Below are 18049 nucleotides of genomic sequence, written 5' to 3'. Positions count from 1 at the left end.
AGCCCAGGAAAAGTCCATTCATTATCTACACTGCGATTTGCTAAACTATAGAAGTGGTGTCTAAACAAAGGAATAAGATTCAACAATAACTTTAAGACGGAAATGTAAAGGGAATCACCGGGTATGTAGAAAATGCGGTCTTTGAAAGAAGAATAAGTAACACTTTCAAAGTGCCTCGAGCAATATAGATCGTGTGGCCTCATCCCTGACTCTAAGATTCCGTATTCTAGTTCGTCAGGTCCCTCCCGATCTATTTCTTCTCAGTAACTTGAACAGTCAGCCGGTGCAGGCTGGTTACGGTGTAGTGAAGATTCAACTGTCGCTATTTCCGCTCCATCAGTTCCGAGTGCAGCTGAGAGTCACCGCACACTTCACTCAATATTCAGACTGCGGTACCCCCGCCCACTGCTTCCGGTTGCTGCTCTCTTTCTGACCCAGTTTGTTACTGGAGAGATTGTTGCTGCTTGTTCATTCATCTCATTGGTCGGATCGGCAGTGCAGTGTGACGGGGATCTGTATTTCTGTCTCTGACAGAGGATTGATCTCATTGTAGAGTTACAAACTCAAGGAGGATCATGAGGAACCATCTCGCTTCGCTCCTCATTGTCATCTCACTTCTAAGTAAGTATTTCCTTCCCAGTAACGCTCCATTGTCTTCCTGACTGCTGTAACCCAAATGTTATTGTTGGTAAAATGACAGAGATTATGTTGTTGATGATTTTATTGTTTAATATGAAGCTGACTCTGATTGTCATTATCGCTGTTACTTCTGTTAGAATGGAGCCAGCAAGACACCGTGGAACAAAAGGAATCGGAAATAACGGTTACAGAGGAAAGTGAAGTCACATTAACCTGCACCTTGAAAACAAGTTCTCCTAACCCTTTTGTGTACTGGTACAGTCAGCAGCCCGGGAAAGCTATAAGCTACATGCTTCGAGTTATTGGGCTAACTGTGCAAAGGAACACCGAACTCAGCCATCGGTTTTCTTCTACGTTTGATAAAAGGAACAAGACTACCGAGCTGACAATCAGTAGCACAATGATCTCCGACAGCGCCGTTTATTTCTGTGCCATGGAGCCCACACTGCTGCAGAGATATGGTGGAACCCGTACAAAAACCCCACACTGGCAGTTCCACCCACGGCTCAGCAGGGGGTGCGCCCTCATCGATAGTTCAGTTTCCATAGTGACAGTGACACAAATTGTAACAACACACAACACTAAAAAGCATCAGTAGTGAGGCCCACCTGCACAGTTATACCAGTTTCCGATTGCAACTCGCATTCAGAACATTTAAAAAAGAAATTAAAGTACCCAATCATTTTTTCTAATTATGGGGCAATTTAGCATGTTCAATCCACCTACCCTGCACATCTTTGGCTTGTGGGGGCGAAACCCACGCAAACATGGGGAGAATGTGCAAACTCCACACGGTCAGTGACCCAGAGCCGGGATCGAACCTGGGACCTCGGCGCCATGAGGCATAACACATGTGAGACTAATGAATGGATCTTCGATACCTTAACTCCTGCTTCTTGTTCATATCTTGGTGTGCAAACTCACTCTCTCAGTAAACTATCAGGTGTCACTGAACTACAATAAATACGGGAACTTCTATTGGTGTCGAGCTTTTCGCACAATAAACTGTCCCGATGGGTTTTCCAGGAACTATGGACATATTCAGTCATATGATCAAAAGCTTGGTCAACGAGATTGGTTAGAAGGAGAGTCTTAAATGAACACTGCCTGCTCATCCAGAGTGTACATAATTATGAGAGTCATGGATAGAGTAGATGGGAAGAAACTTTCCCCGTAGTAATGGTGTCAATAACCAGTTGGCACAGATTAAAGGTAAGGAGTTGAAGATTTCGAGGGGCTTTGTGGGAGAACGTTTTCACCCAGACGGTGGTGGGAATCTGGGTGAATCCACCATCGCTCGCCGTGCCTTCACCTGCCTGGACACAAAGCTCTGGAATTTCCTCCCTGGACCTCTCCACCCTTCCACTTTGAGTCATAGAGTCAAAGAGCTTTACAGCACAAAATGAGACCCTTTGCCCAGTGTGCATGCGCTGGCCATCAAACACATTTCTATTCTAATTTATTATTCCAGCAGTTGGTCCATAGCCTTGCCTGCTATGGCGTTCGAAGTGCTCATCTAAATGCTTCTTCAATGGTGTAAGTTTTTCTGCCTCGATGATCCTTTCACGCATTGAGCCCCAGATTCCCATCACCCTCTGGGTCAAAATGGTTTCCTCAAATATCCTCTAAATCCTGCATCTTAACGTAAGTCTATGCCCCCTGGTTATTCACCCTTCTACTAAGTGGAAAAGTTCGTTCCTATCGAGCCAATCAACGCCACTCATCATTTTCAGACATAAACATTAACAATAAGGAAGGCAGTGTTTAAACAGCTGCAATTTAGATTTCTGGGACTCGTTTGTGGTTTGGTCTGTATTTCGGTAAACCCATAATCAACTCAACATCCGTATTGACAAAGAGCCACCGAAATTCGAAACGTTAGCTCCCTTCTCTCTCCACAGATGCTACCAGACCTGCTGAAATTGTCCAGTTTTTCAGATTCAAGTAATGATTTACTTGTATTTGATCGATTTTTATTCAAACCTAAACCCGGCATCGTGTGCTCCCCATCTCACGGACTGATATTGCTGGCAGTGTTGTTAGATGAGTCTCTGATGTTCTACATTTCATGTGTAAGTAGCGCAGGAATTGTTTGTTCTTTTGATTCATTGCCAATCGGTCTTGAGGGGGCAGTTATGCGTCAACCCCAGAGAATTACTCTGGGTCTCTGGATTTCTTGTTTAGTGACAATGCCACTTTGCCACCACCTCCCTCTGCTCTATTCTGCATTTAATTACTCACCGGGTGCCGAGGAGTCGGTTGCCCTGGGCTCAGCTGAGTTAAGGCTTCTGGAAGAACAGTCCGTACATTCCGCCTATACTAACTCCACATCTGAGATCGTCCCATGATGCTTGGTGGATATTCCGGGATTAAGGTTATTGTAAATATCTCAGCATGATAAGCCACAACATTCTCCAAACTACTCTATTGTTTATCGGCACAAGGGTGGAAGCACCAAAAGAACGGCCTGCTAAATACACCTGACAGCGTTTGAAAAGCGGAAATCAAATTCTTCGCGCAGAAGGAAACTTAGTGAAGCTATACATGCTCGCTGAGGTTTTTGTACGGTGCTCTAGCTGCTCTCTAACGCTGTGCCTCATTGCACAGTAATAGACCGCCCCGTCCTCCACACTGAGGGTGCTTATATTGAGGTAACCGTTCTGTTTAGATTTGTCAGCAACCGCCAGATATCGTCCTGAAAACGCAACTTTCTTCAATGCTAGAGTGTTGGTGATGATCCATCTCGGTTGTTGTGTCGGTTTCTGCTGGTACCATTGCATGTCGTACATATTCTTGTCTGTATATTCACAATAAAATTGCGCCGAATCCCCTTCCGATGCGGTTATTGTCACCGGTAACTGAGTTACTGGATCTGCGCACAGTCCGCCTGTGGAGACAGAGGATTAACTATCAAGAGCTGATGTAAATTTGCCTATATCTGAGAGAGTTTGTGAAGCGGCCAAATTGCACTTCATATAGATATTTTCGGTGGTAATGACATTGCCATCGATGTGTATGTGTATCTGCCTCAATACTTATTATCCGGTACTTACCGTGCGACAGCGCCGCCAGTATTATTAGAAACATGTTAGACTGAATCTCTCTCAGAGATTCCAATGGAGTGAGGGAGCCCTAGCTCTATACAGCTCATTGCCGGGGGGGGGGGGGGGGGGGGGGGCTGGGGGAGGCTATTGTGACCTCTCTGGTCTCCCAGCCACACAGGCTTCAGAGAAAACATCACGTGTGTTTGTGACACCCGTGCTTGAAATCGACGTCCTCTGCTGGCAAATTCTGTTAAAATTAATTTTCCCGTTCAGTGGGTTCAGGGCTTGCTGCGGAACATACCAAGAATCGAATGCTACGCAGCAATCTAAATTGGAGCTGTTTAGATACTGTCTTTTTTACTGTTGATGCTTATACCAGAAAATTATGCTAAATCTGCAGAAATCATCGCTGGGATCTTCTGTCTAAATCCTGGGTATGTCAAATATTAAAAGGATAAGACAACAGAGCTAACGATTAGTAACACAATGATTAAAATGAAACTGTTAGCAGATACAATAAGAGAGGGTTACTGAATTGGGGGGCTGGGGAAGATAGTTCAGTTCAGTTCAGTTTAGTTTAGTTTAGTTTAGGCGAGTCCAGCTAGTGGAGGAGGAGGGACTGGGGAACTGTGTGTGTTCGCCATGTTGGCTGGGAATGGTTGTTGGCTGGGGGTGCGGGGGGAGGGGGGGAGGGGGTTGCGGGGAGTTGTTCACTGAGTTATGTTTACAGTTGTAATTGTCGTTCTAAAGTCATAAGTGCCTTAATAAAATGTTTTTAAAAAAATGTCACACAATGATTTCCGACCGCGCCGTGTATTTATGTGGGCAGCACGGTAGCACAGTTGTTAGCACTGTTGCTTCACAGCTCCAGGGTCTCAGGCTGGAATCCCGGCTCCGGTTACTGTCTGTGTGGAGTCTGCACGTTCTACCCGTGTCTGCGTGGGATTCCTCTGGGTGCTCCGGTTTCCTCCCACAGTCCAATGATGTGCAAGTTAGGTGCATTGGCCATGCTAAATGCCCACAAAGGTGTGCTAGGTTGCGGGGATGGGATAGAGGTATGTGCTTGGGTAGAGTGATCTTTCCGGAGACCGGTGCACACTCGATGGGCCGGGTGGCCTGCTTCTGCCTGCTTCTGGATTCTATGAGTCCATGAAATAGGGACAGGGAGGTTCAGTTCAATCTGGTCCCTACCCGCCGGAGGGAAGTGTCTTCCCTCTATATTGTTCTCAGTGACTTAAGCAGTGAGCAGGTACAGGATGGTCAACTGTCGCTGTTTCCCTCCCTCACTTGCGACTGCAGCTGACGACCGCAGTACATTTTTAATTAGCTTTGAGTCTGTGGTGTCCCCGTCACAATTTCCGTTTGTTGATCCCGCTCGAACAGCAGTGTGATATTCTAAACATTGTTGTCGCTGTTCGATTCCTGTCATTGGTTTGATCAGCAGTGCAATGACAACTGAATCTGTATTTCTGCTCTGACAGGTAATTTCCTGAGAGCATCTAATTCAGGAACTATCGCGGGAAATCGCCGCTCAGCTCTCCTCATCACCATCTCACTGCTCGGTATTTCCTTCACTGCAAACTCCCCATTCTCCCCTCACTGTATAAACTGATATTACTGTTAATTAAATAACAATAATGATGATTGGGGGGGTGGGGGGGTGGCCGTTATGTTGGTCAATTCGAGGCTGATGTGGAATTTTATTTTTTCTGTTGGCTTCTGTCAGACTGGAGCCAGCAGGACCCAGTGGAACAGCGGGGAGGCTGAAATAAGGGTTGAAGAGGTGAGTGACGTCACATCACAGTTGCCAGTCAATACAATAGATCCTGACTGATAGTCAGCATCCGGGTACCCTGCACCGTTCATGTTTCATCTCATTGGAGAGAATCTGCGCAGCTGAGAGGTATAAATGAGCTTACTATGACTCACAAACGGATAAATCCCTGCACATAAATATATATTGTTACCGACCGAGGCACAGCACAGTTGAGCTGTCTGACTGTAGGAGGAGGAAGGATCTATAATAGTGTAGATAACTCAATGTAGCAGCAGGTGCGCAGTACTGACGATCAGAACAGGCTCTGCTCATTTCAGCAGAGACGGCTAATCCTCTGATTGCCAGAGACACTTGGGTGAAATCATTGCCAGTAATATTGGCCTTCATGGCAGAGCAGAAAAAAGCTGTAAGGGCGATACAAGTACAAGGCTGTGGTGCTCCCGGGCAATCATGACTTGTGGATTCACCCAAGCCCCTCAGTTTTATAGGTCTCACCGTGAGCCGCACCCCTCAGAAGTACATGCCGACCTAAGTAACTCCCCAGCAGCAGGCAAGAGATGAGTTTTCGATCGAAAAATCGATTTTCTACTGAAGCCTATAGCAGACACCATGGTCCTGTATGGTAATAATAATCATGTTGCTCCGTGCGTCCTTGTTGAAATTCTTACTCTGAATTCCATATGTGAAATACAACAGGAGAGTTTGACACACTCTCTATTTTGTTGCAGGAACGTGCGGGACAGACTCAGCGGCTTTGGGTTCATCTGAGTTAACCATTCCAGATGAGCAAACTATAATTTCCGGCTACATATCTCCACATCTGGAAGCTTTCATTGCCTCTGCTGATACGCTGGCTTTCCACGTTTTAATTTACCATGTACATCGCGCCATGGAGATGAGCCTCGTGATTTCCCAAATCGCTCCACTGTTCACCCGCAGAAGAGCAGAGACACCAATATAACTGTATGATAGATACACCGACCTGTGTTAGTGAATCCAGGATCAAACAATTCCCGCAGACAGGAGCAGAAAAACAGATTTAATGGAGCTGTACATACCCGCTGAGGTTTTTGTACTGGAGACTAGCGGCTTTCGAACGCTGTGCCTCATTGCACAGTAATAGACCGCCCCGTCATCCACACTGAGGCCGCTGATATTGAGGTAACCGTTCTGTTTAGACTTGTCAGCAGCCGCCAGATATCGTACTGAAACTTCATCTTTCTTCAGAGCTAATACATTGGTAATAAGCCAAATTGGTGGCTGTGCCGCTTTCTGCTGATACCATTGCATGTACCGCATACTGGAGTCTGTATATTCACAATCCAGCCGCACCGAACCCCCTTCTGACACGGTTTTTGTCACCGGTGACTGAGTTACTGGATCTGCGCTTAGTCCGCCTGCAAAGGGAGATAAATGAAACATCAATAGTTGAAATATAATTCATCTAAATTTGTTTGTATGTGTGTCAGTTTGTGAAAACTCAACACCACTCATCATGTGGATATTTCTGGTCGTTAATTATGTTAAATGTTATTACAATCTATAACCTGATAATCTGGCTTTATGAACTTTATTCATTACTTACCGTCCAATAACGTCGCCAGTATTAACAGAAACATATCTGACTGAGTGAATGGGATGAGCCAGAGATTGAGAAGCAGAGAGGGAACCCGGGCTCTGTTCAGCTCATTGTTCAACCCACACACTGCAGGGGACCAGGCCCACTCTGACATCACTCAGACCACGACGTCTATTGGTTTTGACGGTGCCGTCACGGAACTTCATCATCCCCATGTTTGAAGTTGGCACCTTCTGGTGCCGGAATAGTTTCATTCCTATTTGAATGCAGCCACTGAATGGATTGAGGGTGCATTGAAATACACAAAAAGACATGAATGTCTCCCATGAAATCTAAACTAGATCTGCTAGGAAACAGTTTTTACAACTGTTGATGTTTGTGTCAGAAACGGACACTTAAATCGATGAAATCTTTGCTGCCCGTTTCTTTCCAAATCCTGTGCACGACAAATGAGGAGTAGTATTAGGACGTTGGAGAAAGATGTTATATATTTAAATATTAACAGGGACGAGGGCCGTTTATGCAAAGACCAGAGAATTCTGGGTTCATTTGCTTGTAAGAATAGAGGTAGAAGGAAGACTCAAATCGTTTTTGCTGTAATTGTTCCATTAGCAGCAGATCCAATGACAAATCATCCCGATTGATAGAAAAATATGATAGAGAATGATGTATTTATTCATAATATTCCGATTTGTTAACATCTAGAACACAACGCGAAAATTATGAAAGAAGATTCAATAAAGAACTGCCAAAAGGTGACTTTCATAATCTGAGAATGGAAAGCAATATGGAAAATGTGGTGTGCGAAAGACGATTGGACAGCATTTTCAAATAGGCATGTGCCGAATGTTCATTCCGTTCCCTAATTTTTGATACTTCTGGGCGATTCATGCCAGTCCCCCACTAATTGTTCTCACTCACATGAGCAGTGAACAGGTGCAGGATGCTCACAAGTCTCCAGAGATTCAACCGTCGCTATTTCCGCTCCGGCAATCCCGCCCGCAGATGATACCAGCCGCACAATCTGACTACTTTAGAATCTGCGGTGTCCCGGGGCGCAGCCTCCGTTTGCTGTTCTCATTTCCATTCTGAAACGATTGTGCTGTTGGGGAAATTGCTGCACATGACCCATTCGTGGCATCGGATAGGAATTGAACAAACGAATGTGATATAAAGTAGGATTATTAGTTCGAATAATGTAGATGATAGAGCCGGTCTGATGGTAGTGAGTTCACAGACAAATAACAAAGGAATTCAGCAAAGCATGGCCAGAAAGGTGGAGGGGAGCCTCGTGCAGAGGATGGTGAAAAGGATGCTGGGTAGCAAGAGGCCCATGGTTGAGGAATCTGAAGTGAACCATTCAGGATATATGGCCAGGTCAGGAGGTGTATAGGATGACCTATGGGAATCTTGTATGTGAAACGTGATGCTTTTTGAATATGTGCAGAGATTTCTTTGTCTTGGTCCTCAGTCGGTTCTGGGAGCTTCAGGAGACTGTATGTGTTCTGAATCTCTATAGAGCGGGTCAGCCTTGCAAGTTGATTAAAAATAAATAATACTATACCTACAGATTCCTCTCGAGTTTTATTGAGACCAGACTGTCAGCAAAATAATCAGGATTATCACAAGCACATGGAAGGAGAGCATATGGGGGATAGTGTGTGAGAGAGAGAGAGAAAGATTTGAAGCAAAACTCTGAGCAGAAGGTCAAGAAAGAGAAAGATACTGAAATAGGTTCAGCCACACTGGGGAACGGTTACATATATTTAATTGTAAGTGTGAGCCTCTGCTTGAGTGTTTGTATGAACGTGTTTGCGTGTGCGTCTGGTGTGTGTGTGTAAGTGAATCGATAGGACAACCTCAAGCGGATTAGCACGGAAAGAGCTTTGAGTGTGCATGCAGTAATGGGGCAGCAGCATCACTGATTGGTTCGTCGTTAGTCCCATTTCTGAGAGAGCAGCCAATCCTCTTCCTCGGCAGCTGTCCCTCAGATTTATAATAACGAAGCATTCCTCGTCTGTGTTCACTGTTTAATGTCAGTCTGTAACATTCGGAATATTTAAAACATTCTGATTTGTTAGCTGAAATCTAAACCATCTACCATATTTCTCCTTTGTCCTTTCCCGATAACCATGGTCGTGCTGCCCGGTGAGTGGATTGTTGAGTCGTTTCCATGTTCCATTGTTTGCATTTACTCTGACATCTGACACAGGTTGGTCTTTGTTTCAGAATTATTGGAACGGATTCAATGTCCCATAGATGATTCAGGAAGGACAGATCGTAACACAAAACTGTAATTACTATCCATCAGAGAGCTCTCCCTACTTCTTTGGCACATTCGCTATTCTGCAGAAGCTCCCGGATACCTACTGAGGAGGTATGGCAAGAGGCAAGTTCTCCAGAATTGCAAGAACGTTTTTTTTGCTGATTTCGACTAGGACAATGAAACAGTCCCTTTACATCTTAGTTAAGCTTCTGTCCCTGACTCTGCCGCGTAGTCTCTGTGAGCCTAGATGCATTCAGTCCGTAGAAAAACCGGCAAGGCACTCTAATCCCCTCTCACTGAATCGGATCACGAAAGTGAAGCTCAGATTCATATGTCAGATCAAAACCAATTTGTAAAATAGCTGTCAGCAGAACCCAAACAGGCAACGCTGTTGAGCACCAAACTGAGTCCTGCACCAGATACACTGTAGAGTCCAGAAATGTGTCCCTGGGAATGTGGATAACAGGGTGAAGGTATGAGGGAGCTTCAGCATTGCTGTTCCACCACAAGTAGGAGAGTGCGCATGCGTCAGTGCTTCCGTCTGAGGAAAGTCAGACTGCAGTCTCGGTGACGTCAGTCTGTACTATCTGTGATGTCAGTCTGTCGGGTCTTTGTGACGTCAGAGTTACTCTGTTCTGTGGAGCTGATCCCAACATTAAACCCTATTTTTAAAAGGAATAAACAAAGGAAAGGCGCAGGAAAGAAAAATGAACCGATAATTTTATTTCGAGCTGCATCTGCCTGTCATTTTAAAGATTCTATTTTGTTTATTTTTTCAGCCGCTTCTGGAACCGGTATCCTGACGTTTTCATTGGTTTGTTGGCAGTATTTGGTTTGAGAGGCTGACAGCGCTGCTCATATTACGGGTTAATCTGCCCGAGATTCTGTAGAACCCCCAAACAGACAGGAGAAATGAGCTACTGTCCAAGGTAAACGTACAGGGGTAAGACTGCTTTCCATCACAATTCCCACAGACAGAAAGCAGTAATAGACGGCACAGTCAGGTGCCGCCCCTTGAAGCTTAAACTGGTGAATTTAGTAGAGGTCTCGAATTCTACCGTGAAATATGGTTTGGCAAAACTTTCATTTACCCACCCAGAATTCCTGCAGTGCAACTTCGCGCGCTGTGTATCTGGTGCTCTTGTGCCAGAATAAATAATGAAGCTGATGTTGCATATACCTTTTTCAGTTTTCCCTTCTACAACTGTCTTTAGATCTAAGGACAGCTACTGACAAACAGAGCCTCCATGACCTGGATCTAAAAGCATATTCAAACAAGGAATTATCAGACCGGCGGGTGTTTAATATTCTGATTCATACCCTATTTTGGAAATTGGAGAAAATGCGGAAGGTGTTTAGTCCACAATTACCTGTCAGAAATATTCCCACAATATCCTGATGCTACGTCACATTCTGCTCGCTATCCGCTCTGTCAAAGGAGTGTTGAGTATTTGAAGACACCGATCCTGATCCTACCATCAATAATCTGCTGTAAGGTCTTAGGATTCTATCGCCTCACTGCCATTTGCTCGCTGTGCGGTTGTGAAACGGATGAATAGTGAAGTGACTGCGAGTGAAGAGAAACATATCGGTCTCGGTCTCGGCTGCAGTGCCGTGGCATTTTCGGGGGCTGGTTCTGTTGGAGGAGATGGGTGAGAAGAAAAACTTTCTTTAGACACTTTAAGACAGAAACCCTGGGTTATGAAAGATGGTGGAAAATATGATAGATATAAAAAGACACTCCAAAAGGCCATGAACATCGAGGGAGATTGATGCATGGGGTGTGTTTTAACACTCGATGTTCCTAATTTGTAAATTTTAATCTTTTCATTAAAACAATCCGGACAACTAAAACACGCTGTTCATATAGAGTTTGTGCGCGGTCGTGATCAAAAGGATCGGTATACTAACGGGAAGACGGAGGAAAATGTCCACAATAAATCAGACAGGCACAGAAATAACATCAAAAGGAAAAAACGAGGTGACACCAGAAATCTATTTGTGACTCTCATTTTTATTATAACTGTGAGCTGAAAGCGACTACTTTAATTCTCTAAGTGACACTTGCCTGGCTTTGTTGGGTGCCCCGTCTTGCTCAGAAATTATGAAAAGTCTCGTTGGCTTTCACTGTGGAGGTTGAATATTTATCGGCGAGAGAACGCCCTCTGGTGGGCACTAACTGGAACTCTCAGTGTGGGGTTATTGTACGGCATCTGCTATATCTCTGTGCAGTGTGGGCAACATGGCACAGAAATACACGGCACAGTCGGAGAGAAGGGCCCCGGTGATAGTTAAGGGAACCGTTGTGTTTTCTTTATGCAAAACCGCCAAGAACCTCGCTGGTAAATTTGGCGAAATATTTACATCCCCAGAGCTATATATTGCCATTAAATATTTTGGAGCTTTCCCGGGATACTGGATGTACCAGAACAGAGTTTGAAGAGCAGCTGTCGAGTATCTACAATCCAGTGTTACGTTCTGTCCTTCCAGAACCTTTAATTCAGATCGATCCTGGAACACTGCGTCTTCGCCATTTGTTCCTGTAACAAGACACATAATGTTTCAAACGTCTGGGAGTGAACATAACATATGGAACATGTGTATGTGTGATATTGAATATTATAGTAAATATTGACTCACTGGGCAGGATGATGAGAATCACCATAAAGCAATATGAGAACATGGTGCCCGGTTTAAAGTTGGAAAGAAATAAAATCATGCTTGAAATAAGTTGCAGTTCTAGTCTGATATTAAAGAGTAATCTCCAATCAGCTGCAGATTTCACGCAATGTGATTCTGATGGGCGTTTCCCAAGGTCAGGATTGGCCAGTCCCTCAGTTCTCGTGAGAGTCGGGCACCAATCGTTCTTGCTCCTGGGCGAATAAACTCCTTCAGCATTTTCGCTGCCTTGGTGTCTCTCAGCTTTCTCTTCGTGTCTGTCTCTCTCTGCTGTTCGGCTTCTCTGTCGGTATCTTGCCTCTCTTTCTCTCTCTCTGTCAGAGACACTTTCACTGTCTCGTTTTCGTTCCTTCACGTGGCATTCAAGTTCAGAGGGTAGAAAATCAAATTCATCTCAAATTCCCGTTTCAACCAATTCACGAACCACCAAGGTACAGTGAAGGGACCCGGTGCCGTGATATGGAGACAATAAGGTCGGAGAAACGAAGAGAGACAAACGAACAGATAACAACAAAAACAGAGAGAGAAACAAAGGAACATAGTGAGAAAAAAGCATGAAGTGGATGCAGGAATTCAAAATGGGAAGAAAAATCAGACATAAATAATAATCTATTTAAATATTAAATAATTGAGAAAATGATATAATCAATTGAATATAACATAACACGTCAAAATAAATTACTTCACTGCAATTTAAACATAATTTAAAATTAATTCCTGTGTATATTAACCTGAATTAATAATAGTAATAAAAAGGAACCCGTAACCGCTTCCGCCGCAGTCAACAGACAAATATGATGCTGGAGCTCTTTGGTGGGAGGAACTTTAAATTACACAAGATGATAACTACAGTTCAGACGCCAGAATAAAATGAAGGCAGCAAACGTCTAATGTATGTTAAATGCATGTATGTTCAATTACAAGTTTCGGATACCAAACTAGTAGCGTATATCCCCGTCCTCTGCATATGCCACGAACAACAGAGAGACCATTTCCCTGAGTGCCACAGTAGAATCTTAATCAAACTCGACTCCCTTCACTACCACCCCTGTCCCCCCCCCCCCCCCCCCCCCTCCTTATACCCTTCCGGGCAGCCAGTTCAGTTTCATTAATGACAGAGACTAAAATCAATAGAACATCTTCATCTGCATCCAGCACTTTTTATTCTTCCAGGGAACAGATTTCAGGACAATTATTGATTAAACAGTCGCAGAGGTCAAGTAGAGATCAAATTTACCGTTCTGATTTTTACCGTTCTGTTAGTGATCAGCGAAATGTACGGTTAGATTTTCAGCCTCTGCAATAAACACAAACTTGTGATTTACAAAAATAATATCAGGCCAATCAGACACAGCTCTGGAGGCGATGTTCCTGTCATGTGTTCCGCAGGAAGTGACATCAGTCAAGCTTTGAAAAAGAGTCATCGGACTCGAAACGTTAGCTCTTTTCTCTCCAGCCAGATGCTGCCAGACTTGCTGAGATTTTCCAGCATTTTCCCTTTCGTTATTGGCACATCAATGATGTTTTGACGTCCTTTCCTCCACCCCCCCCCCCCCCCCCCCCGCCGCCGCCCCCCACTCCGCACTTGTAAAAGAACAAGCATATTTTCTCCTTGGATTTGCGAAGTGATTTACAACTGCCGCACCGGTATGATAGTCACAGAGACCGGATCCAGTGTATCAATAACAGAGGCTGCCGGGCCCGGGGTCAGACTAGGGTCTGGTATAATAATAATCACAGAGACCGGCTCCAGTGTATCAGTAACAGAGACTGCCGGGCCCGGGGTCAGACTGGGGTCTGTTTTAATAATAATCACAGGGACCGGCTCCAGTGTATCAATAACAGAGACTGCCGGGCCTGGGGTCAGACTGGGGTCAGGTATAATAATAATCACAGAGACCGGCTCCAGTGTATCAATAACAGAGCCTGCCGGGCCCGGGGTCAGACTGGGGTCTGGGATAATAATAATCACAGAGACCGGCTCCAGTGTATCAATAACAGAGACTGCCGGCCCGGAGTCAGACTGGGTCTGGTATAATAATAATCACAGACACCGGCTCCAGTGTATCAATAACACAGACTGCCGGGCCCGGGATCAGACTGGGGTCTGGTATAATAATAATCACAGACACCGGCTTTAGTGTATCAATAACAGAGACTGGTGATAATCTTCGATTAAGGGAGGCAGTGGATCACATGAACAGTTGATTTTAAGAGGAAGTGAAACTATCAGAAAGCAAGGATTCTTTGGGCCCGAGGCCAGGCTTCATTATCATGCTGAGTGACAGGGATGTGTGTGGGAAAAGTGGATTGGAAACTTCATTGAGTGAGGCGCGTGTGATTGACTCCACCTAGGATCGTTTATAGCCAATGGGAGGACAATTATGGCACCTATACTGGTGCATCTGTCGGGGACAACAAAAGCATCTGTTTCTTCTCATTCTTACCAACAGTTCTCCATTTACACAGACACGCAAGAGCCGGTTCCGGCAGCTTATGAACCCAATATTTCTTTGGTAAATTTAGAGTATGCATTTATTTATATTTAGCACGGCCAATCCACCTAACCTTCACATATTTGGGTTGTGGGGGTGAAACCCACACAGTCACGGGAAGAAGGTGCAAACTTCTCACGGACAGTGACCCAGGACCGGGATCGAACTCGGGTCTTCAGAGGCGTAGGCAGCAGTGCTAACCACTGCGCCACCCTACCGTCCCAGCTTATGGACACATATGTTTAAATCATCAGTTTCGGACACAAAGACTAAAAGCCAAAGCCTCATCACAGGAAGAATTAGTGCCACAAATGTTAACGATAATTGTTCTTTTTCGAAACAAGTGCTATTCGAAAATGAAAAATGAAAATCACTTATTGTCACGAGTAGGCTTCAATGAAGTTACTGTGGAAAGCCCCTAGTCGCCGCATTCCGGCGCCTGCCCGGGGATCGAACCGTGCTGCTGGCCTGCTTGGTAAGCCAGCGATTTAGCCCAGTGAGCTAAACCAGCCCCTATCCACTGTTACTTTGTCCAAAGTAGTGGATTGTAAACAGCAACGAACCTCTGAAAGATTCGTGGCAATTATCTGCACACACCCAGGTTCTGCCTAAAGACAGGATCAGCACAAGAGCAAAGCTGTACAATCATTGTATTTTATTCGGCCTCAATGAATGACAGAGGGAGATACAGAAAAGGTGCTGGGACAATGATTAGAGATGAACCATCTAACTGTTCCCTTCCCTCTCGTCCTTCAGATCTTAATACTTTCAAATATTTATCCATCATTTTCCAAAGTTACTGTTAAATCTGATTCCATCATACTTTCCCGATGTGTGTTCCAGTTTATAACAACTCGCTGTGTAAAAACAATCCTCCTGTTCAATACGGTACATCTGTGTCCTCTGGTTACAGACCCTCCTACCAGTTGTAATAGTCTCTCTTTAATTACTAGATTTAAACCTTGATGGTTTTGTTTTAGCAGTTTAATTAAATAGACACACATAAAGATGGAGAAAGATACAGAGAGAGGAAGTGAAACTGAGCGAAGAAATTAGAAAGAGAGACACAACTGAGAAACAGTAAAAACAAATTACACCCAGAGCGGGAGAATGATACAATAGTGAAATGGAACAAGATATCATTTCCTGGCTTCAGAGAACCGGGGAAACTCAGTGACTGATCCACTGACCATCCAGTTATGTCCTGGAATGGAATCTTTGAACAGATCACAACAGGTTCATTTGTAAATGTCACCACAATGTGATCTGTGTGACTCTGCCCTGACTCTGTGGGCAGATATAGGCCGCACTGACAGATGGTCCCACCAGATTGTAGTCCCTAGATTTATTTTCTGCTCAGAAGTGAGATGTGCGGTTTGGAACCAGCAGCAGAGGAACAGGAAGTTGTGTTTCCTGAGAATGAAACACCAGGCGTCAGTTTCATGTTATCACCGTGAACAGTCTTCCTGCCTGTGAGGGTGAACTCACTCTGACAGCATCAAGAACACCCACACAGATTGCTGCCGCTCTCAGCATTACATTCACCTCCATTCCCATTCCCTTGTAAAAGTTATATTATTTGTTTAGAAACACAGTAACCGATCGGGAGATGCACAGATGATCTTCACTGGTCATAATACAAATAATAATCTGGAGAGATGAAGGGAAATTAAAGCAACAATCTGTTAACAGAGGTTATACTAATGTAGAAAGTTTGAAGTCACTTGGTGTCAGAGCGAGAGAGGGGGGGGGGGGGAGAGGGGGAGTGAGAGGGGGGAAAGGGAGAGAGGTTAAGTGAATGATCCATTGCCTTTTTGGCACGGAATTTTCCTCTGATGACGTTTTGGTGCTTAATTATTTTCAGAAGTGCCTTCAGCAAAAAAGATTTAAACACGAGGTGCCATTTAAACACTAGGTTCCAGACTCGGCTGCTGTGTGCCTGTGTGAGTGAGTGAAGTCTGAGAGAGAGAAGAGGGTTCAACTGATTTAGGTGCAGCCTGAGACAGAGAAAGCGAGCTGAACCGATATGTAAGTAATTTGAAAGATATATTTGCCTTTTCAATTGAATGGAAAGCTTGATATTACTGTCTAGATCACTCAGGACAATACATTACAAGTACATATTGAGTGTAGCATAGGATGTGGAAGGTAATCTCAATAAAATGTCGTCCTGTGCTGAAACATAATTGCAATTATTGGCAACGCCATTTTGCAAATAATGAATAATGATGTGTTCCAGACTAATCGGCCCATATAGACACACAGGCGCGTACATAGACACACCTATCCACACACAGATACGCACACACACACACACACATACAGGCTGGTTTAACTCACTGCGCTAAATCGCTGGCTTTTCCAGCAGGCCAGCAGCACGGTTCGATTCCCATACCAGCCTCCCCAGACAGGCGCCGGAATGTGGCGACTAGGGGCTTTTCACAGTAACTTCATTGAAGCCTACTCGTGACAATAAGCGATTTTCAGTTTTCATTTCATTCCATACACACACAGTTTCAGACTCTGTCTCTCACAATCAGTGGCCACACCAAAAGCAAACAGAAATCCATTCAGCAAAAAGGGTGAAAGACAATTCGGACCATGAAAGGAAACAGCGGGTAATTGCCACAGATGAACACAAGGCTGAATTAGCCATCTCCAACACAATGGAGTTTGTGACTGTGTTGTGCAATGTGAAGTTCAATATGGCTCCTGTGTTTCTGTTCCTCAGCCTGGTGATGAAGTGAATATCTCAAGATTCGCTCCAACCTTGCAGCAAAATATTACACACCCATTACCAGACCAATCACACAACACCAAATAGGCTTTTGTAAGTGAATTAAGTCTGAGAGAGAACAGAGATATTAATTAATCGATGTGTAGTCTGAAATAAAGAGATGAGAACAGATCGGCAGGAGTTTTAAAGATGTATTTTCCTTTGCAACGAACTTCCATAACAGCTAATACTGATTGATACGACAAAATGCATTCTTCCAAACACAAGTGAGTGTCACAAGGCAGTGGCGCAGTGGTATTGTCGCTGGACTAGTAATCCAGAGACCCAGAGTCAAGCTCTGGGGACTCGGGCTCCCACCACGGCAGGTGGTGAAATTTGAATCAAGAAAACTCTGGAATTAAAAGTTTAATGATGACCATGAAACCATTGTTCTGTCTAATCAAAACCCATCTGGTTCACTGATGTCCTTCAGGGAAGGACACCTATCGCCCTTAACTAGTCTGGCCTACATATGACTCCAGATGACTCCACAGCAATGTGGTTGACTCTTAAATGCCCTCAGGGATGGGTAAGAACTGCAGGATCAGCCAGCGTCATCCACATCCCATGAACGAACAAAAATCAGTTAGTATATTCAAAATAAAATTCCACCTTTCTTTCTTTCTTTCTTCTATCTATCTATCTTACTTTCTCTATCTATCTATCTTTCATATATTTATCTATCTATCCATCAATCTATCTATCTGTCTATCTATTTGTCAATTTTTTAGACAACCTTTATTGTTTTCATTCATTTGCGCGATATGGCGCCACTGATTGGGTCAGCAATTATG

The 18049-nt window shown here is 44.3% G+C and overlaps 1 protein-coding gene and 1 gene segment (V, D, J or C); both read right to left on the bottom strand.

Annotated features, from left to right (window-relative positions):
• Nucleotides 1-3143: 3143 nt before the first annotated feature.
• On the bottom strand, nucleotides 3144-7254 carry LOC119960639 (immunoglobulin kappa light chain-like). Its single transcript, XM_038788266.1, has 3 exons — nucleotides 7167-7254; nucleotides 6519-6857; nucleotides 3144-3526 (listed from the first exon to the last, which is right to left on the bottom strand). The coding sequence occupies exons 1-3, from the start codon at nucleotides 7252-7254 to the stop codon at nucleotides 3144-3146; spliced, it is 810 nt and encodes a 269-aa protein (XP_038644194.1).
• A 4166-nt stretch (nucleotides 7255-11420) lies between these two features.
• Nucleotides 11421-12085, bottom strand: LOC119960645. The segment is given in 2 exon segments: nucleotides 11421-11845; nucleotides 11946-12085. Coding segments are annotated over 2 exon segments (420 nt in total).
• Between the last annotated feature and the right edge of the window lie 5964 nt (nucleotides 12086-18049).

Source organism: Scyliorhinus canicula, unplaced genomic scaffold (genome assembly GCF_902713615.1).
Source record: "Scyliorhinus canicula unplaced genomic scaffold, sScyCan1.1, whole genome shotgun sequence".
Lineage (NCBI taxonomy): Eukaryota > Metazoa > Chordata > Chondrichthyes > Carcharhiniformes > Scyliorhinidae > Scyliorhinus > Scyliorhinus canicula.
Note: the sequence above shows the minus strand (reverse complement) of the source record. Positions and strands in the feature narration are given on the sequence as shown.